Here is a 22,679-nt window from a genome sequence, read left to right on the forward strand (position 1 = left end):
TATGTATAAGTTTGGCTTTTAAATGTCTAACACTTTTGTCTAGGGGTATGCGAGTTTGGTAGGGCGGTGACCCCCTCGCATCCGGTGTGGGCGCAGCACCGTAATAAACATACCTGCTTTATAACCTAATCTCGGGTTATGGAGTTTGATTCCGCAAGTCACCACCACCACCACACGTCCCCAGTGTCAAAAATGTATTGGATTCAGCACAGCATTTTTCCATCCTTTCCATGGACCATTTAATAGTGGAAAAAGATACATATTAGAGTGGAATGACGATAAGCAAAATGATTATGCTGTGTCAAAAAGATGTTATCACTGGCAGACTGAAGTTGTGTACAGCAGAATGGTATGTATATTTAATGCACCAATCACTCTGGAGCCTTTATTTGACTCAAGTCCTTGAGCACTTCTGCAGCACACAAGAGCAACATGTCTTGGGATGGATCATCCCAAATAGCTTTCCTTGCAAAAAAAACCCTAGATCATTACTGTGTATGTCTCCCGTGTTTTCAAGAAAAAAAAAGGTGAAAGGAAGTAAATTCAACTACCTCATTTGAAGTAGTAGTCTATATACATTTCAACTGACTAGCACGGCTTAGCTTTAACATATGAATGGCGCTCTTAAGTACAGGCTCTCCAAAGAGGCTACTGAATGTCGGCTATATTTCACTTCTCGCAATTTGCTACTTTGTCATTATCACACCATCCTTATTTGCTATTTCCTCCGTCTTCCATCAAAATTGATAGAATTACTGTTACAAGAAATACTAAAAGATTAATTAAAACTGCAGTGTTACAATCAAAGTAGTTTATCAAAGATGCTGTTGTCTAGCAGCCAGGAGCATTCTGCACTATCACGTCATTTTGAACTGAATTAAGATCCAAGAGCCATACTCTGCCTTCAGTGCTCTCATCCCATTAGTACGGGCTAGTTTGAAGACAGCAAGGCATTATGGGAAGGAAGCCGTGCCACTCAGGCCTACCTCAGCTATGATTGAGGTCAACAGTAACAACAGGGCAGAAGGCAGGGAGTCAATTCATAGGGCAGCAGAACAAACCCTAGCCCCAATATGCTATGCTCCAAATACATTACACTCCAGAAATACAAAGGCTTTAAAAGAGAACAAAGACTTGAAGAATAATGGTGAAGCCAGCTACTCTGAGAATAGCTAAAGAGTGGACAGCTTTTCATAATTATCTTTGTTGTTCTCTATGGTATTCTCTCTTTGAAAACAAATAATTTGCCCTTTTAAACTTACAGCACATAGCTGCTTTGCTTGAATAGAGTGTTACATATGAACCATGAGGCTGTATTCATGTTTTAAACCAGTACAGGTTATGATTTTTGCTTTGGAGAGTTGTGTGATAGTCATGACAGAATGAGGTTACTGCAGAAATGACTCATTGTTAAATAATCAAGTGTTTACCAAAACTGCTTGTAATCAGACTGCCACAGTTTTGCTTTATTGTAAGATGTAGCTTTTAAATGTCAGTGCACTGGGAAGAAAGGTAAACTTCTTAGGTGGCTCAGGTCTCTTTTTACGCATGTGACAATCTTCTGATTCTCAATGGAGAAAAAAAGCCACTGAGAACATCAATGGAAACATAAATTAATGAAATAAGGAAGGGAAGTTAATTGAAGAAGAAAAAAATTCATTTCTTGAAATGGAATAGAGAGAACTTTCTGAAGGAGAAAAGAAGGGGAAAAAGAAGATGTGAGGTTCTGGTTTGACTGTTTTATACATCTCAATCTAGTATCCCTACTGAAAATAACGGTCACCATCTAAGACAACTTCAGCCATTTATTTCTCTAGGTACAATTGCTTTTTTCAAATAATGTTCTTCAGCCTTTTGGTTTTTAGCTTTTAAAGAAAGGCGTTTGAGGGTGCTTGTACTTTGTCTAGCACGGAGAAACACAAGCTCAAATAAATTCCATCTAACAAGAGGGCCATAAATCTGCTGGGGAGAATAACTGGCTAGAAGAGCATCTCAACTTCTCTGGCTACACAGGGAACCCAAAGGTTAAGTCTGTTACTGTCCTAAGGTTCAGGTCAGGTCAGCTTAAGGTCTGAATCCAGACCAAAGAGACTTTGGCCTCTTTGAGACCTTTCTCCAGTACTCACTGTGTACACTGGGAGTGAGCCCATTGCCTTGTATGGCTACTGCTTAAAGGGCAGGAGAGGTAGGGTCAAGATCTAAGCCCTTGGTCACACTCAAGTGCCCTCTAATTTGTTTTGCGAAGATCTAACACCAACATGAGCAACAGAGGCATGAAAAGCTAATAGATTATACATACTCCCACTGGGTTGATAACCTCCCACAGGACAGAGAAAAAAAACTGTAAAAGTACAAAGACTTCAGTATCACCCGAGCTTCCAAAAATTCCTGAAATTTCAGTCTGCCATGACAGATGCTCTTCTGAGAAACAGACATCACCATTTCACAGGTATGCTCTTAAGAGATGTGTCAAAATCGTGAACTTGCTTATAAGAGCTAAAACCCATTAAGACATAAAGTAGACTGACTGTTCAGAAAGTTATGGGAAGGCCTGTCAGAGTATCAGGGACAGGAATGAGACACAGCAAATGAAGAATTTCAAAAGGTCTTGCTATCCAAGAAAAAAAGCACAGCTTATGGTGGCTGTTCTAAGTTGTTCCATAAATAGTTACAACTGTTGTGTTCTTCTCTGAAAGCAGATGTTTAAATTACTTACTGTAGATCACTCTTTAAAAAGAAAATGGTAGAGTACTGTACTTGCTTGAACTGTTCCAGGGCTTACTTCATGCTGGTTCCAATGGAACTGAAGAGCCAACTTTAAAAATCAAACTGACTAAAATTGAAATCACTTCTTGTCCTACAGACCCTAGGTTACATTCGGAATCTTTATCAGATTCTCCCCTCCTCCTTTTAATTATACTGGATTATGTTGAACTATGTTGGACTGACTGTGCTGTTACATAACGTGGTCAGGTGAAAAGCAGGTCAAGTGTCTCTGTTTGGGCTTCTACACTACTTGCCATATTTATGTTATTTCAAGGTGAGCTAAATTAGAAGGAAGAAGGTGTAATGATGAGACAGGACTTTACTAGTCTGTGAAAAGTGGCTGCAAATTACACTACTTAAACTTCACATATTGATGTGCAGTCAAGCTATAAAGCAGCTATGGCACAAATATAGATTAGCCCCTAACCACCCAGTTTCAGCAATGCTGTTTTGGAATGCCATTATCATGCTAGCAGTGCAGCTGTAGCCCAGAAATCAGGGGGAGAGTTAAATGCATCTTGTAAGTACTGAATATGCAATTCTCTTATGATGTCTAACTCTAGCTAAAGCTACCAAAATATAAACTAAAACTATGAAAACTCTAGCTAAAGCTTCCAGCCAGAGGAGTCTTCAATTCAGTCCCCAAGATGGCAATCATAAGTTAATCAGCCTTGCAGTCCCCTGGGGGTTTGCCATGAAGTAGATAAAAGGGAATCCCTTTGTGCCTTTTTACCAGCCTGAGCCTGGGCAGTAACTAGTGACAAAGAATCATAGTTGTAATTCTACTCAGTAACTGAAATTCTAGCCAGTGCTGACTAAAGAATGAGTTAACCTTTATATGGGAAATTTGCTATTACATATAGGGAGTTGTAATTATGAAAGGACATTTTAAATGTAAATGCAGTGATTGAAAAACAAATCAATCCTGGCTTAAACACAAATAAGATCTCCAACTGTGTTTATATAGATTGTCCTCTGTACCACTTTATGTGTATGTGACGGTGTTGCACAATCCATGACCTTAAACTGTTCTCTATTACCATATTCTCACTGCGGGATAATTAAACTTCTGCAGGAGCAGTAAGAATCCAGGTCTATGCAGTGCGGAAGGACATGCTTGTTCATGCTTCCTGGGCTGAATGAGAAATGTTACATGGCTTACCAACTGCAGCCAAACAGCACGGCTAGCAAACATTGGACATGCACAAGCACACTGTAGTGTAACCAATTTAAATACATTAATTTAGGAAATGTTATTAGCACGTAGGAGGAAATTGCCTCTACACAAACATTTTACAGCCCACAAGGGGCTAGGTTTCATGACTAAATTCTTGCAAATTCTTACCAACAGCTAGTAGTTAACCCCATCAGTTGCTATTTTGAAGGAGAATGAATCCACCTTTAGCAGTTTGTCTTCTCCAGTGTCCCCTGAAGCTTACATTTTGTTTACTAACTTCCTTGAGATACATTAGCTAGGAGGACCTAAGCTCTTCATCCTTACAGATTCATTATAGTTTCATTTGTAAACTTTGCATCTTTGTAGCTAGAGGATTCGAACTTCTTCATATGCATCTGTTGCTTACATCAGCTGAATAGTCACTTTAGACTGAAGGGAGATCACACTGTCTACATTAGGGATCTGTATCACATAACCTTACTGATGGTGCTATCTCCAGTGAAAGCTATTTGTATCTCATGAGATGTTTCAGCATTCCTGTAGAGAAGCCCTATAAGGATCAAGTCATGCTCAACACAGGTATGAGAGGCAATCTTACCATCAGGAGGTAATTCTTTCTAGCTGTTAGTTATCCAAATATCTTAATAGTCTAAAAAGGCTCCTGAAGTTGGACAGCTTATTCTTTTTCCAGAAAAGGCTCAATTACATACAATCATAGCACTTCACAAAGTCAGACCCTTTAACAACAGCATAATTTTCTGTCTGATCCATGAGGATTTTAGAATTGTTCGTGTACTTAGCTGATGAACTGATGCAAACAGGGCATACCAGTAGTACATCAGAAACTTTGAAAGTTACTTATGTTTGAAGGTTACTTTTATTATGACCATGGCCACCTGCTAGTTAACAATATGAAACGATACATCTGAAAATGAAGTACAAAAAAAAAAACAATGCAGATGGAACCATTCGAGTAATCATTGCTTATTCCTTCCACAAAATTCTACTTAAGATCTTCTGCAGTGAACTTTTCTGGTTCTCTCTCTTTTTTTTAAATCTAAGACTGTGTCAAGAGAGATGCTCTTCAATAAGAATAATTGCTAATATAACTTTATATGCCTTAACAGAGTTGCAGACAAAAAAATAAATAAATAAATACATATCTAGCAATTCTTAGAAATTCTGAAGAATTTATCTTAAAAAGGCCCTGTCAAGATTGCCTGGCTTAAAATACGAAAATTCACTTTTAGTTTGAATAGATATGTTTAAAATTGATTTAATTTTCCCAGGATATTATCCACATCCTCCTTGAAACAAACTGTGCAGTATTTAAAAAAGAAAAAGTGGAAACTGAACACTTGGGAGTAACCATACAACAGTAGCATACAACAGCTTTCCCCCAAAAAGCAATATATTTTTCCTTTAATTATATCAAATGTCAGTGTAACTATGAGAAAGATCTCAGCTGAGTATTTCATTAAGACGATGTTATAGTTTATGAGCTATAAACCCACGCAAATTAAATTTTAAGTAAGCCGACTAACACCTCCTGTTTGGAACAGTGTTTCTCTGCCTTCCTCAGACACAGACATCACCAAAGTCATTCATATACTTCAAGGGCTTTAAGTATTGGGGTTTGGCATTCAAGAGAGTTCCATGAATTCTGACAAACACTGCCTTGAGTTTTTAGCAAGAATGTGCATCTCAGTCATTTATGGCGCTTGTATTACCATTTTTGCATTTCACTTGGCTTTTTCAAAATTGTGCTAGCTAACATTTTCTGGTTGTCATACAGTTTTCTTTCTGTCTTTCATATTGAGGCCATCTTGGTTGCTCAGAACACACTGCAAGGGAAAACTTAAATGCCTAAAACGCAGCCCTACTTATTTTCTGCAGGCAATGTTTTTAGACTTTGATACCACATTTAATTTCAAAAACATATGTGTTTGATTGGCTAAGTAGAGATGTCTTACAAGCTCTATGAATACTTGCAAGTATTACTGTCCAATGTAGCAAAGACTTGCTACCTCAAAAAACTGCATCTGATAGTGGATTTTGCCACGCAACTTTAGGTATGCAGACTAAGAATTTTGGTCATCATGTCTGCTGAAACCTTAATTTTGGGTCCAGTCCACCTGACAGTGTCCCTTTACACAGGAGCTCTCTTATAGCTTCATTCTCTGATTCTGAGATATTTATGGTGCTTTTCATACACTACAGTTTCTAAAGGTCAGTGTGTGCACATTTTAAGACACAGTGATAGGACAGTGTATGGAACTACTTGGCAGTACTTAGCTGGTACAGTTTCTTGTGGAAACAACAGAATTCCAAAACATACCACACTGAATGCTTATATGTTATTACAAGCAAAAATCCCAAGACACCAGGAATTAAAAAGCGGAGTTCAACAAAGGAACATTGATATTGTTGGTTGATATGAACAAAGTTGTGCCAAGTCCTCCTTCTTCGTTTTTTTTCAAGTGGAGAAATAAACTGAGAAAGGAAGCAGAAGGGGAAAAACAAGACATACAACACCAGTTAGTACAGAGTTACCATTGTGCTTTATCTCACAGAAGCTTGTTCTATCTGAGGATGGCAGACACCTGTAGCACGTTTTTGCTGAAGGAGCACAATGTTTAACAAACAGTATGCCTTCCTGCTTGGAACAGAGCTGTGACTCCCATCTCAAAAGTCATTTAAAGGGAGAACTGGAGTGGAAAGCAGAGAAACTGTGGCTCCAGAAATAGAAAGGACAAGGACTGATGTTGATGTGAGCAACCACCCCCCGCAACACTTGCAGTTCCACATGAAGTAAATCTTCCCTCACTGGGCAGCCAGCCTACTTTTCCAGGGCCTCACTACCAGGATGAAAAGTAGCTCAGCTTGAATCACATTACCAATTGTAGTTTGTTGCTTTGTTGCTGTGAAGAACTACCCAATTTATCTGTGTCTATAACCAGCCCACTACTGCAGATATCTTGTTCACATTCACATTGATTACAGGCCTGGTCTATGGCAGCACTTGGACACTTGATGTCAACCAAATTTACGTATATACCTGAGAACTGCTGTAAATGAAGACACCATTGAGTTCAATACACAGAGTCATGACCCTGGTTTGATGATGTGATGCTCAAGTTTGTGATTAAATACTATGAACGCAACCTAAGCATGTCAAACTTGCTATTTATGTTTCCAGACTTACTAAGACAGGCATTCAGCATTTAAAACCAGGAGGAAAACAATGTCATTACTTATATATAATTTCAGAGTTAACTCTTAAGGAGAAATTATTAGCTATCTTGTCTGTCTTTTACTTTCTTGTTAAGATATAGAGTGTTCAATGATACATATATATACACAGCAAGCAATTCAGTGTCTGCACATCTGTCTTCTCAGGTTGCTGCACTAAACTTCAGAACAAAGGCGTATCTTTCTCTAGAAGCCACTCATCTCGAGTACCTGGTTAATATAGTTAATTAATATCTAGCCAGTTCTCATGCTTGCTGTATTAGTGTTATGAAACCCTGCAATCATTCTGGGTCACTCTGGAGCCAGCATTCAGAAGATTAATAATCTTCCACATGTATCTCAATCCATTTAGTTACGTTTACAGGTGATTCTGTAAGCCTCCTTTACAGAAGTAACAGGAAAATGGAAACACGCCAAAGATAAGGCATGTAATTTGAGAGCTGGGAATTAATTCCCATCCACAGTGTAGCCTCATGGTGAATCACTTCTGGGTTACTAGCTGTATCACCTAACTCAAGAAATCTCCCTTTTAGGAGTTAATGCCATATTACTGTTATGTCATGTAACAGCTGTTGCTAACCCAGAGGTTACATAAATAAAATGTTCAATTCCTGTCATTACGAGATCCCTGGTTGCCAACCAGCATGACTGCCATTATTCATTTATATGCTGTCTTCCCTATAATAAATGTGCAAAATGAGATTATCTTTAGAGACATTAAAGCAGTATGTCTTTGCACCATCTTCTACCAATATATAATATTTATGATGCAAAGGGATTTTCAGAAGCGGCAACATCTCAAATTCCAACTGATTTGGTGGGAACTAGGAAATTCATTAAATGCCTATTTGCCATGTGCGTCTTCACCCTCCTCGTGATGGGTATGAGCTATTACTGTTTATTACTGAACAATTACTGTTCTCACTAGAAACAACTATGACTGTAGCCCTGATTCTAATTAAGATATCTGAGACTGCATAAAAAAGGTATATAAACAAGAAAAGGCAGAGTCTTTAATCCTGGGGAAAGTTATGTAACAAGCTAATGTAAAATACAGTAAATGTCAACAAATTCTACCTATACGTGTCCAATGAGCTTGCAGTATTTCTCACTATAATAGCATGACACTTGAAGGGGAATTTCACAAATTAATCTATTTAAATATTTTATATCCTTTTAAATTTTGTTTTGTTTTTTACTACATCAACACTTTACAAGTGACAGCTATTCAGATCATAAATGAAAGAGAAAATGAATTACTCACTTATAATTATAATGAGAATGACTGTGCATACTACACCAAGGATGATCATCATCTATAAAAAGAAAGTTATGAGAAAAAAGAGAAAGTCAAGTTTTCAGATGAAATAAAATGGCAGAGTTTTTTGCTTTTATTTAGCAATGCTTTCTGTGTGCCTTTACTTCTTGCAAAGACTTAATGTAGAACACTGCCTAAAATTGACACCAAGTCCGGGGCCTTATGAAGAGCTGACCTCCAGCAATGGACTTACCCTCTTGTCAAAATTATCAAATTCTTGCTCATCAGCTAAGATGCAGTGACCAAATTTGTCCATTTCCAGCAGTAAAAATAAACTTCTGAAGTAATACAACTCCAGATATGATTTAAGCACATGTGTTCTCACTGGTTGGATTACACATGATTCAGACTGGGTGGTAGGAGAAGGTTCTTTGAAACCAAGGGGGTGGTTGGGCACTGGAACAGGCTCCCAGGGCAGCAGTCAAAGTGCCATGCTGAAGATGTTCAAGGAGTGTTTGGACAATGCTCTTGGACACATGGTTGGAATTTGGGGAGGACCTATGTAGAGCTAGGAGTTAAAGTCAGTGATTCTTGTGGATCCCTCCGACTTGGGAGATTCTATGATCCTAAGTACCATTTTATACCAGAGTAACTTGATCACTTTTCACTATGTTTCCGTAGTCAGGAAAGAAGCAGCTGGAGATGTTTGATGTCTAGCAGTTATTTGTGCTGGTTTTGTGTACTTGTGCTGTTGAGGGGTAGCCCACACTAGCCAGCATGGTTTCCAGCACATTAGCCTGGAAATATCTTACTGGGAAGGAACAGATTCATCAGGATCAGCTGTGCACAGACATGTACCAGCACTGAGTTAGAGGCTCCTATGTTAGACTTGCTGGATGCTCACGATGACAGCAGAGATGCTGCAGTCCAATTCACATGGTTAGCACAGTGAGAATGGAAAGAACATTAATAATTTTTAAAAGTACATGGATGTTTCAAATCAAGATCTTCATTCCTCCTAACACATGTCTAGACGACAGAGAAATCTGTTGATTTGCAGGAGACCTACTTATTGCTCCCCCTACTTACAGAGACTGTGAGTCATAAGAAAGAAAGAAGGGTTCTGTTTGTCAGTATAAAGAGAAAGGGACAATGAAGAAAGGATAATGAGGGTAGGTTTGAAGGTCTAGTGTGGTAGAGATCACTGTGGTGACTGCATTCAGTGTGGGTGAACCTAGCTCAAAATCTGGGTCTGTAGGTACAGAATGCCCTGCTTCCTACACACCTGGGCAAAACAGCTGGGCAACAGTTCAGGATAGGCCCAGAGGAACTGTTTAGTTGAGTTTCTAGCCTAGATCCGCTTCTTTCTGGAGCGCTTGTGTATGTAGTTTAAACAGAATATTCTGCCTTGCTTTACACATCATAGCACGGTGGATTGAAGAAAGAAAGCAGGCAACAAGAGAACAGTAAAAATGCATTTTGGATTCTCCTTTGGGAACAGGTGTTTTTATTTGAATGGACATCAGTGGTCAGTAACAAAGACAGTATTGAAGAGAAATGGGAAATAAGCTGAATTTTTTGTGCAATATTCATGTCCTGATGGTGGAGGAGGTCTGAAAAGGCAGAGGAGAGTGAGGTTCCCTTAGCTTAAGGGAAAGAATGAGACTCTGAGGACAGCAGAGAAGACAGCTGGTTGATTAAAAATCTACTCTGTCCTAATCTGACCCCCTTTAGAAGACACTCTGATTTCCTCACTTCTCACAGTGGTTTGTGGAATCTTTTAAAACCTTGTTGTTGTTGTTCTTTACGATCCTAAAGAAATATCAAGAGGATAATTATCTCCCACAAGGAGAAATCTTTTTTTTCCAACTTTTGGTATTCACTATGCCCTGTGGGGCTTTGTGATTCATGAAGAACTCACATGAATCAGTATGAAGTGCTCTCCCATTCCTGTTTGCAGACAGTGACTAAAGCATCAGTATTTGGATCTAGATGTTATATATTGCAGAAATTATCTAAAGAATAGATCTGGTAGAGATTGAACTTATTAGGCATATTGTCATGCAACATAGAGGGCAAGGCACCTACTTCTCCTTTTGATAAGAAGAGACCATTTAAAGATCCCATCCTACAAGCAAAGTCCCAATACGTGTGAGAGAAGGTAAGGTCTGCCATGGAGCTAGTCTTAACAAGAGATCTTTATACTCCTTACCTTGCAATTTTTCCACCAATATTTTCTCTTCAGTTTGGCTGCACTGGTTTCAAACTGTGAGGCACCTGCTTGCAATGCATCTGCCCGGTTGTCAAGCTCCGACAGCTTCTGGTCTCTTTCTAGCACCTTGTCCACGTTCATTCTCATGATGTCTACCACCTGCAAAGGCATACCCCCACATTAGCTTCAACACATAGTAAAGCCAAAAGTCACCCGTATGTTCACACTCTAACATATTACACCGTAGTGAAACCAGCCTTTATGTGATGGCAAGTATTTGGACAGAACCTCAAAAAAAAATGTCTGTGAAAACAGACGCAGTGAAAACACAATGAACATAGCTATTCTATGCTCATATGTCCTTAAAAGTAAAGGAACATTATGAAATACAGTAATTAGTTTCATTAAAGCTTTCGATTTCCTTTAGCCTACTAGCTGCTTCACTATAAATTAAAAAAAAAAACAAAAACTGATAGTGATCTATGCCTCTACTATAGTTTGGTTGGCAATTGTCCAGTCATCAGTAAACCCAAGTTATCATTTTCTTTATACATTTAATATAATTTATACAGTTAGTATAATTTCTTTATCTGAACTAGAGAAATGGACTAGATAAAGCCATTCTAAGAGGAAAGATATGCATTTCCTGACCAAGGAATTTGTTTATTCTGCAGGTTTTTCCCAAACAAGATGCCTTCTCAGCCAAAATTTGAAGTCCTGCTTGAAAGTGGAGGAGGATGGAATATCTTACCTGGCAAAATTCTTTCTGAAGGATAGCAGGAAGATCACATCCCCTCAGTGTACATCTTCAGCAAAAAGTGTGCACAGCCAGTACATAATAGGTAAGGCCTATTCATGCATACATTTCATAAATTGAGTTAAAGGAAAATCCCCTTCCAGAAAGCCAATAATCCTGAATAGAAATCCTGGACAAACTTATCACTAGCATAAATGTTAGATGGCACACAAATCTCAGTAAAGTTGTGTCTGCCTGTTCTAGTAGTGAAAATGGTTGCTGGTATGCTAACTTCCCCTCTTCTGTAATAAGGAAATCTATCTTATTTGTATATAATGCAACATAAATATTACTGAAAAAAAAAACAGAATCATAAATACATATGATTTAAATACTGTGAGTAGACACCAATAGTGAAAGAATATTTAAATGGACTGACACTGGTCTAAGTGCTACTTCAAAACTCAAGAGACTTGTTTCATTTGTCCAAACTTAAAACAAAATTTTCTTACTTATTTTCCCAAACCAAAACCTTCCAAACACTTCATTTCATATCAAACTTAAAAAATAAAAAAAAAAATCAGCTGGTATTTAGTTAAAATTTGTCTTGGAACACTGTTTCATAGTGACAATTTTAAACTCTTTAAAAAACGCTGAAACACAATACTCTAAAATTCTTCTCTCCCTTTTTTTTTTTTTTTTTTACCAGAACTATTCATTGAATTTAACCTGAGTATCCAGCCAAGATGGTATTTTTTGTCAAATAAGTAAATGTTTGTCTAGCCTAAAACCAAGATCTGAGCCTTGGAAAATAAGCTTTAGGATGCCTAGAGAAATTACAGGAGAAAACCCAACATGGATATAGCTGAAATGCTGGTTTCAGAGGACTGCCAATCATTTTAATAATGTCAAAAATGTTCTCTAAAGCAAAGCTGTGACCACTGAGTTTTGGGTTTGCGACTCAGCTGCTGTGCGCAACAGCGCCTGGAGCAGAAAAATAGCCAGAGCACTGTAGTGCTCTGCTGTGGTGTTTGCTGCCACCTACGGATTACTTTCCCACAAGAAATAAAAGGAAAACGGCCAGGAAAGATCTAGTAGGGAAGATCAAAGTGATGCTTCACAGATCAGAACCTTAGGTGCTATAATAGCCAGTGACTTCAGAGGACAGAAAGTCTAATAGAGCTTTTCTCCCTTGGCTATTTTCACACTGATATTCAATGATTAATCAACCATTCCCTAGTGTACAGTATCTGCTCACCACATCCTAGCCACTCAAAGCAAGCTCATACCAATCTCTGCTTTCTTCTCAAACTAGAGTTGAAAAAATGTGGACCCTCACCATTATATGTATAATCCTCCAATTGAAGAGCAACAAGTTCTCCTCTCCTACTGGGTAAGAGTTTCTGTCAAAATAACTCTTTAGTACTGCATAAGATGACAAACTGGCATTGGCTCAAGTGAAAAGTATCAGAATATAGATTATCTCAAACACAAAGTGGGTTTTCACTAGCCTCACTGGAGCCTTATCTATTGATTTGCTTGAAGAGCCCTATGTGTCTGACCTGTATTGCTCCTTTTAAATAATAACTAGCAATTATTTGTCATCTTCCAGGGACAGCTTTTGGTTGTCACTTGCGTAAACATTTACAGCACCATCATGATGTAGTATGCTCAGGACAAGACATTTATTTCAATTATTCTGACCTTAGACAGATGTTGAAATGTAATACTCCTTTCTCCACTGCAAGAGACACACCATTAACATCAGTGAAGTTACAGTGAAGTGGAAACCAGTAATAATGAGAGAACTGAACCTAAGCATTCCTGCATACAGAGGATGATCTTGTACTCAGCTCCAAGCACCAGCAAAAGGGAGACCAGAAAGACTCTGATTCAGACCTTCAGCAAAAAAACTTCTCAGAGACAAAGCTCCATTTGACAGGTGTATATAATTAATTCATCTTAAGAAAGGCATATGAGTTCAAGTTGTGAGGTCTTTTATAGTTTATCTTGAGCTTTTGAAAATAGAATCCTTTATGTACGTAAACAATTATTTACTATCTTGTATTTTATTGACAAAAGAATTACACAGACCCTGGTAATTTCCTCATGGGCAGTAAGCAATTAGTTACTTAAGTCTTTGCAGGGGTTCAGCAAAGCTCTATGTCAAATATCCAGCACACAAATGTGCACAGTGAGTGTGCACGGATGCTACAGGTGGTGTGGTACGGCTGGTACACTCAGGCACGATACTCACAAGCAATGAGTATCCTCACTCATTCCCATTACCACAGCGGTTAGAAGGACACTGGTATTACAGATGAGGTGGCAGGGATTTTCTGTATACTAAATAATTTAAGAAGCCATGCTGGAACAGACGTGCTCCTCTAAGATCAGCCAGAAGGAGTGAGGACTTGTTGAAGGTGTTGTGATGTCATGTGTGGGTGCCCTTCTCTGGGGGTGAATTGTAATGATTAATCATTACAGCTCTGACTAATGAACACAGCCCTCACCAGTACAGTTTTCAAAGTTTGCATGTATGAACAAGAGGCCAATGGTTTGTTTGTATGATTAGCATTCAAACTTTAGGAATGCAGGAATACATTAAAAGAGCTGATTCACTATGACACCTCCTCCGAACACGACTATCTGGGATGAATTCCTGAAACAGTACCAATGTCCATACCTATTCTGCAGAAGTGTTACTGGTACAGCTTTAGTACAAGAGATGTTCTGAGCACAATCTGCCTCCTCATAAATGCTATTCTTTGGTAAATCTCATTTCCTAGAGCCAGCATCTTCAGACAAGGAGTTGCTGGATCACTAGTGAGGCAAGCATCTTAAAGGAAGAAAAAAATAAACAAGGCAAAACAATCACATGAGCACTCTTGGGGTGATCAGCTAATCACGTGGAGCCATTTACCTCATCCACTTGGGCTTGTGTTTGCTGCAGCCGTTTGTTACTTGACACATTGGTAGCAGGAGATGGCCCTGCAGCCCCAGCACTGGTGGGTCCTTGAGTAGGAGCTGGAGTAGACCTAGATCAAAACCAGAGAACATAAAAAGTGACTGAAACTATTTTCATTTATTCACTACTCCTTTCCTGGGATAAGTCAAAAGGAGTTGTCCATTATTGGACAACACCTCTTCTACATTCCTGGATCACAACAGGGATGTCCCATTCCCTCCTATTCTGCAATTCATTTTCACACTACATTTTGTTAGAACTATATCAAACTGTTCTCCTCCCTTGCTTCTATAGAAGCCAGGGCTGCAACCCTATCTTCTTCCTCAGCATGCTGAATGATGCACTCCCTTGCTCCTCAATGTCAGGCTGGAGGATAACCAAGTAAAGAAAAACAAAAGGAGGAGAAAGAAATACAGGAGAAAGTGGGGGCAAAAATTGCACACAGTGTGGGGTTGGTCACCTAAGGCACTTAACAATGCTTAACCAACACAATGGCGGTCACCAAATGCCCCCCCCTCCCCAAACACCTAGCTAGGCTTGAATATTTGCCTTGAACTCTGCATTAATATTTGCAGCAATGCTGTTAAAAGAGCCTTGATCTCACAAGCATCATCCCTTTTTTTAAAGTATCAATATTGTTTCCCTCAAAGTTGCTTTAAAACAACTTGAGATAGAACAAAAGTCCCTTAGAATGCAAAAGATCAGGTCTATCTCCATACATGAGCTTGTGCATACATGACACCCTACCAGCCTGAATAGGGTCTGTCAGCCTTTGCCAGTTGTTTTTCACACCCACACTTCTAGTGGGTGAAACCTCACCTTTCCTTTCAAGGGACCCCTGTCACTTCTTTCTGCAGGGAAATAAAACCTTTCCTGAAGCTGCAGAGGAAATCCCTAAGCATGTGAACTGAAAAATATCACAAATCCCACTCATGCATTGTCAATGCTTTCCCACAGTGATGGACTGAGAGAACACAGTGTTTTTCTATGAATCATTCCCTATTACATCCTGGGGTCTGATTAATGCTGCTAGAATTATGGCCCCACTAAGACACTGTCAAAGTGCCTACAGGCACCTTAAGTTAGTTCTCTAAAGGTACCTTGAGCTGCAAAATTCAGTTTGACAGCATTGCCTCTGGGTTGAGATCCCTACAGATAATTCTGACCCTCACATAGACTCCCAGTGATGGAGCTGCTGTTTGCAGACCTGGAGCACTGCTGCATTCTACACTTTTTTTTTCCTATTGCATGAGAGAATGTCACCATCAAGCTTTAGCTGAAAGAAAATAATTTGAGCTGTACTTAAATTGCTCATGCTTTGAGGATCTCACAGCCACTATTAAAATCATAAAAGACCAGATGCTGCTGCCACCTGTAACAGAATTTATTCTGAGTTTACACTGTTGTCACCATGGATCAAAATCTGACCATAACATATATGAGACCAAATAATGCAAAACAAGGTCTCCCTGGAGCATTATGAACTTCCAAAGGAGTTCCTAGTACAGCAACTGATCAAAAATTTAAATTGTTAATATTTTTTTCAGTCAAGAAAGTAGATTGGCTTTTTCCCAGTCAACGCAAACAAGTATTTTTTTCTAGGGAAATAAGTAATGATGGTCACTACTAATAATGTTAACAAAGATCCCCTCTTGTGCTATGGACTGCTAGCATTCTGAGCACTATGGAAGTGAAATGTATGAGAAGTGTTATTAACCACATGTTTCATCTAACAAGCATAGCTTCTAAATGCAACGGTGCTCTTGGTCAAATCTGTATGCTGCCATATACCTTTTCTGCCAAGTAATTTTCACCTTTTTTTATTTATTTATATATATATATATATATATATATACTTCCCAGGCGGTCCTTAAAATGATTTGGCATAAAGTAGATGCTTCCCAGTTTGTTCGCTTCCAGCTCCTTGCTATCATCTAATTTTGTTTCAATTGTATTTCTTGGACTTGATCTGCTTCCCAAATAACAGGAATGGGTATTTTTACATCTGCCTTTCCCATCCAGCAGGAGCTAATGTAACTACCAAAGAGAATGGCAATCTTTATGCTAAGGTACAGCAAGCTTGTAATTAACAGCCACATCTTAATTAATTACGTAAAATCTAATATAAGAGCAACCAGAGCTGGGTGCTGCCTGCAGTGCAGATCTACTCTTCCCAAACCTTTTGTCTCTGGAGTTGTGCTCTCTTTATACAATAACAGCAATTGCCTCACTCATTGCCACATGGGTCAGAGCAATGAGCAAGCAGAAGAGCCCGCACTAGGAAAGGTACAGCATCCAGCACACAGGGCAGCACAGACTCCCAGGCATGCACTAGAATGTAAGCTAATACCACTGGTATGGTACCAGCTGGTCTTGTGGGTTAACAAGGCATAAACACTCTCACGTCATTAGGCAGGACATAACATCAAATATAGGCAAAACAGGGACAAAGGTACCTGCATCACCTCTTATCCTCCTGGCTTTCCAGGTCACTTCAGAACAGAACTGAGGGTCTCTTCACTTCATGCTCAGCCCTGTCAGTGTTTGTGCGCTGGACAGCAGCATAAGGCAGTACTTCTGTGAGCTAATACCACTCTAGTCCCACAGTGCATCTGTTAAGAGTTTGTCTTTGAGCCTGTTTTCTAGTAAAGAAAGAAAGTGAAGATCTAAGTCACTGGAATTTTCTCTGGGATACTTTAGTGTAAAACTGGTAGAATGAAAGTCCTACCTACACTTACATAGTTCTGTTATTGCCTCTGTACAGGATCACATAAATTTATAATTTCTTAGAAGCATTATTCAGAGGAATTTATATTAATGCTATGTTAGGCTTTCTTTTGAAATACTTTAAAGTCCAACTTCTCATGGCCTGGACTAATTTTTGGAAGCTATAAAGGAAAACAAAATCTATACAAAAGTTCTGTCATTGGATCTTTGCATAGTAATTTCTTTTAGAAAGAATAAAAATAGTAATCTCTGATGCTGAGAATCTTACTACTAAGAATAAACTAGTTTTGAAGGAGAACCAAAACTCTATTATTGCTGGTGAAAAATGAGTATAAACCAGTCAGAAAAGCTTTGCTATATCAGAGCACTGCAGTACACTTTGGAAGAATGACAAGTGACAAAGAGGCAATGCCATGCGCAAGACAAGCACAATTAAGGACAGCACTGCGTGCTCAAGAGCCTCTGCAGGTAGGTCATTCTTTTATGTAATATCAGTTACGTCCTTGCTCCCCAACAGGCCAGTTAGCACATGAGCAACCTCACTGATAGAAAGCAGGTGCTGGATCTGTGTAGGTATACAGCCACCTATGAAGAAATGTTTGGGGACCATCCTAGTGATTTAGCAAAATGATCTCAGCTGACTCAGACTTTGTCACTTCTTCCGGTTACTTGCTGGGCCAGAAGCTGGTAGGTCAAAATCGCAACTAACAAATTTCTCATCTCACCTGCATGTTTTGGAAGCAATTTACTACTTAGGTCTAACACTTATAGGGAGCTGCAGCTCTATTTAAGAGAAAATTTGAGGTATCTAGTATTACTGTTCTCCATTTCAGCACCAGTTGAGAGAACATTAAGGATGACCACGTATCTAATGTTTGGGAACATTTGCCAGACATACACTTCTATTCTTATTCATCTGTGTGAACTATACAGGAGAAATTTTTTGTGTTAGTCACACTAGGGAAAGGAGATGCAGATGCCAAGCTGTCACCATGCATGAGAGGCTTTAGTATAGTTTACATCAGGACCTCGAGAGCTGTTTTCAGTAACATGTTTCACATACCCAAAGCATTTATAAATGTATTATAAATATATGTAGGGCCTTCAAAGTCATTATCCTAACATCACTGCAAGAAGCTAAGGAAAAACTATTATTCCTGCATACACCTGGGACACTGAGATACAAGGAGATTAGGTGACCTGTTCAGTGGCATGGGACAGCAGAGCAAAGCAGCCTAGGCCTCTTTCTTACCATCTTCCTGCTCCCCTCTTCTTCAGCTACTGAATCCAAATCAAAGTTCATGAACTACTTCTAAGAGCAGGAATAATTTTTGACCTCTCAGACTTAAAGAGTGACAAACACACAGTTAAAGGTTACAGCAAGAAGAAAGTGTGAATTATATCAGACAGTTTTAGCTGGTATAAGCTGACAAACCTCAGCAGAGAGGGCAATGAAAGTGAATGAGTGCAGCAGCACATTTGACTAATGATTGCTATAAAAAGTCAAATGAAGGAAGCAGTTTTCTGTAAATTGCAGTCAGATTCCTCTTCCCTCAAGCCCTTCTCCCTGTCATTCTAATAAGACAGGAAATCACACTGCTTTTCTTCCTCTTTATTTTTTTTTCTAACTGTCCAGTTACTGTATTTTTGTAGTAAATATTTACTGTTGTAACCAAACTTAGGTATATTTAAGATGCTGTTCTTGCATTTTTACTCCTCCAAAAGGCATCTCTCCATCTGGGTTTGACTGCTTAAGTGTAGTTTGACAGAAGGCATTAAAACCAAACAAACTATTTAATTATTAATAAATAAATAAATCAGACCACTTCCATAGCATTGTACTGTTGAGACTTAACTCTAAAACAGCAATAAAAGTTAGCCACGTGTGCAAATTCATACACTATTTTAGTGACTAAGCATGTTGGAGAAGTAACTGTAGAAACAAAAGGCTCACAGCTGTCCCTGGTGCAGTGTTCATCTGTGAATTTAGATGCAACTGAAAGCTTTAAGACCAGGATGATCTCTTAAGGAAATAATAGAGCTCTATAGCACTAGCACCACTAGCACTGGGGCTTTGCAGTTAGTTTTGAATTTGCTTTATTTACTCTTGTGCAGTAATAGCTAAAAATAACTTTTCTACTGCTAATTTGCAAGGGAGAATTTCTACTGACAACGTTTACAGTCTTATGCCTCATAGAATCATTGAGGTTGAAAAAGACCTCTAAGATCATCAGTTCCAACCATCAACCAGTCTCCACCATGTCCACTAACTGTGTCCCTCAGTGCCACACCTCCACGGTTCTTGAACCCTGGGCAACCTATTTCAATGATAACCACTCTTTCAGAGATAAATTTTTCCTAATATCCAATCAAAACCTCCCCTGACACAGTTTAAGGCCATTACCTCATGTCCCTTCCTGAAAGGATTTGCTGGGTTCCATGTTTTCTGACAACTAGATTCTTCCAAATGGGACCTTATTTCCACAATATGTCAGTTTAGCCAACACCAGAGCAAGTTTTTAAATAAGTTTAACTACGTGCAGTTTGACACAGTCCCAACAATACCCAGTCTAACCAAAAGAGGGTCAACTAAAATTCTGTGCTAACCTATTTACATGCCATCTTTAATTCCTTGAAGTTATAGGCCTTCCACACTTGCATATTTACCTGTACAAACTTACATGGCTGGCACAGTTGTGGGTGGGATGCTATGTTTCTGTCTGGGAAAGTATGTGTTCTTGTGTGTATCTAGAAATCTGGATACATTAGCTACCTATCCCAATACCTCCTACCAAAATTTTTGCTTTTCCTGTAGCAAAATAAGAGTGTCAGATGGCACTGTAACTCTTTCAGAATCACGCACTAATTATGCCAGGAGAAGTTCAGAGAAAAAAGACCAGTTTACTTCCAAAAACAACAAAAATATCAAATAAGTGTCCTTCAAAATTAGGTTCTCAGCCTCTTACGAGTAGACAGTCATGCTCTCTGCCCGTAAGGTGAGAGAACTCTTCAAAAGAAAACCCTGGTTAGAGAACGTGACCTACTTAGTTCTGAGATACACGCACTCGATAAGGGACTTCAGTTTCAGATCCGTTGCCCAGTAACTGTATTTATTTGATCTTCTCCCCTCCAGTCACTATTCCCCACCTCCACACTGATTTTATCCTTGGTCTCATTCTACTAATCTCACTTTCACAGTGAAACAAATCTGCTCTACAGAAGTAAAGAAGGTCACAATATTATAGAACTGGTTAGAGTGAAAAGCTAATTAGGCTGTTGACAGAGAGGTGTCTCTGCTGAGTTAACAGATGTTTGCATACCTGGGGATGGAAATGTTATGGAAAGGTGTTTTCAGTTCTCTGACATTTCAGAGGGAATAGAATCAACACCTAACAAGACCAAATAGGCTTCCTTCACTGCCAGGAAACTGTCACTGTTTTAACAGAGGTGTCGCTCTTAATTCTGCTTTTCAGTGTTCCATCTGATACCTTCCCTATTCAGTAAAAACATGATTATTGCCAATTAAATGGCTACAGACTAACTTAGACTCATTGCATTCTATAACTATCTATTTTAAAATGATTTCTCATGCTATTTGTAATAACTGCGTAGTAATGAGTAATAATGAATTGGTGGTAGGAAAAAAAATCACATATAAAAGGAATTAGCATTTTAGATGTCTTAATTTTGCGAAGAAAGTTCTGTGTTGAACACGTTTCTGTTCCCAAATGTGATTTTCATTTATTACTGGCAATATTCTACAAAGGCTCTCCCTTATTACTAAATATTTACGCTGCTCATCAGCCAAAGAATAATACCCTACATTTAAAGTCCTGGGAACACATTTAATTAAATATTCCCACCAGTTTATTACGACTGTGTTGACCATCTGGTGTGCTAAATACGCACATGGAGGAAAAACAGAGGAACCTTAAGACATCATCTTTAATTTGATCATCACTTGTTACACTAGTAATGACTGATTTATTTTCTCCAGTACCTTCTATTCAAGCCAAATGAGTATAACCTACAAGGCCCAAAGCACCTCAGTTCTAAATTAAGCCAATTAGCTCAGCCAAATGACTTTTGTGACAAAGAATTTGCCAGAAAGAGCTGCATTATTTCCATAATTTTCCTAAATCTCAGTCTTCACAATAATCAGTTGTGGTGACTCAGGTGAGGTTTCTGTTAGTCAGAAAAGTTACACAAGGCAGATTCCTTTTCTGAGATATCAACATTCCAGATTTTTAGATCCTCTCCCCTTGCTGTCACCTTTTGCAAAGGCTATGGCTTAAGATGAGGTCAACACAATGCATTGATATTGATTAATGTGTTAACACTGCCCATGCTTTGCAAAGTAGTCAGATGGGTTTGTCTGAAGGATGAGGCAGGGCGTTGGTGTACACGTTTTAGGTTCACAAATTAAAATTGAGGATAATTCTCCGAAGCCAACTGTCTAATATATGCTAGTGTTAAGTAATGACTTATTCCAAAATTTCACAGCTACAAGGACTACAAATCTATATACTTAAATACAGAGTACTGAAGAAATTAAACAATCCTGAAGTAAACAATCTCATTTTGAGATAATTTCCCTGTACTGAACAAAAGTTTGCCAATTTTAGTTCCATATTGTTTAGTTTTTTTCCCAGAAAGGGATTAATTCTCATAATTTGCTGATTTGAAACTAACCACAATCTTTATCCTAAAGGAAATTTATTTTAATTAGGGAATTAAAGCAAATAGATGTATAAGAATTATACTACAGAATTTTTAACTTAATATTTACACTGACATAAACATTATAGTGTAAAAATACATATATCATTTATTGCTTCCTAAATTTTGTTTAAATACTTAATTTGCATCAAACTACTTTTGGATTTAAATTAACAGATCAGTAAAAAATTCGGAGAACTCATCATATGAAATACTCATTATAGTTAATTACTAAAAATATCTTCGGTACAATGTCTACACACAAAAATATCAAAAGACTGCATTGCACTAAAAGACAGGTTTTAAAAGGAAGTATTCTCTTTGTTTTCTGGATAGGATTGACTGTACTATTCTTTACAAGATTTCAGAATTATCAGGTGCTTATAAAAATTCCTCTTCATCCGCTGAAAGAGTAAAACTTCTTTTCCCAAAATTTCTCAATCTGGGAATAAAACTAGTGCAAAAATCAGTCCTTTGACTCTGCTTTTGTCACAAAATGGTTACTATTCTAAGTTGGTTAAAGAAAGACATTTCAACAAATTTAGCACTCAGCCAAATTTCAAATAAATGTAAAGGTGCACATAAATAAACATACTCTTGCAAAAAGTACCAGATTCTAATTAAAGTACTTTATGCTCCATCAGCCCCTTGTGTTTGTTTCCTAATCTAATCCCTTTGAGAGCCTTCAGCTCTGCCCCTGGGAGCTCCTGACCTTGCAAGGTGTGGTAGTAGCCTTTCTCCTGTTACTCCAGCTCTGTCTTGCACACTGATGCTTCCTAATATTCCTGGAAAAATAACGCTAAGATTGACCATCACAGAAAGAGTTATATTTTTCTTCCTGGGAATTTTAGCCTATAAATAGCA

General features: G+C 38.4%; 1 protein-coding gene and 1 long non-coding RNA gene across 3 annotated transcripts in view; one reads left to right on the plus strand and one right to left on the minus strand.

The window, feature by feature from the left end:
* Positions 1–22,679, plus strand: part of LOC110397257 — a 78,830-nt gene that overhangs the window by 26,993 nt on the left and 29,158 nt on the right. For both annotated transcript variants that reach the window (XR_002437647.1, XR_002437648.1), the window contains exons 3-4: positions 11,340–11,507; positions 12,717–12,794. This is a non-coding gene — a long non-coding RNA (uncharacterized LOC110397257). The remainder of the gene's footprint in view (positions 1–11,339; positions 11,508–12,716; positions 12,795–22,679) is intronic.
* LOC110397256 (vesicle-associated membrane protein 2-like) overlaps positions 4,798–22,679 on the minus strand; it is a 39,648-nt gene continuing 21,766 nt past the window's right edge. The window contains exons 2-5 of the mRNA XM_021393300.1: positions 14,325–14,439; positions 10,666–10,824; positions 8,460–8,511; positions 4,798–6,436 (exon numbers count right to left, since the gene is read on the minus strand). Coding sequence (XP_021248975.1) covers positions 6,420–6,436; positions 8,460–8,511; positions 10,666–10,824; positions 14,325–14,439 — 343 coding nt within the window. The 3' untranslated portion in view covers positions 4,798–6,419. The remainder of the gene's footprint in view (positions 6,437–8,459; positions 8,512–10,665; positions 10,825–14,324; positions 14,440–22,679) is intronic.

The sequence above is a fragment of the Numida meleagris genome, chromosome 4 (genome assembly GCF_002078875.1).
Source record: "Numida meleagris isolate 19003 breed g44 Domestic line chromosome 4, NumMel1.0, whole genome shotgun sequence".
NCBI lineage: Eukaryota > Metazoa > Chordata > Aves > Galliformes > Numididae > Numida > Numida meleagris.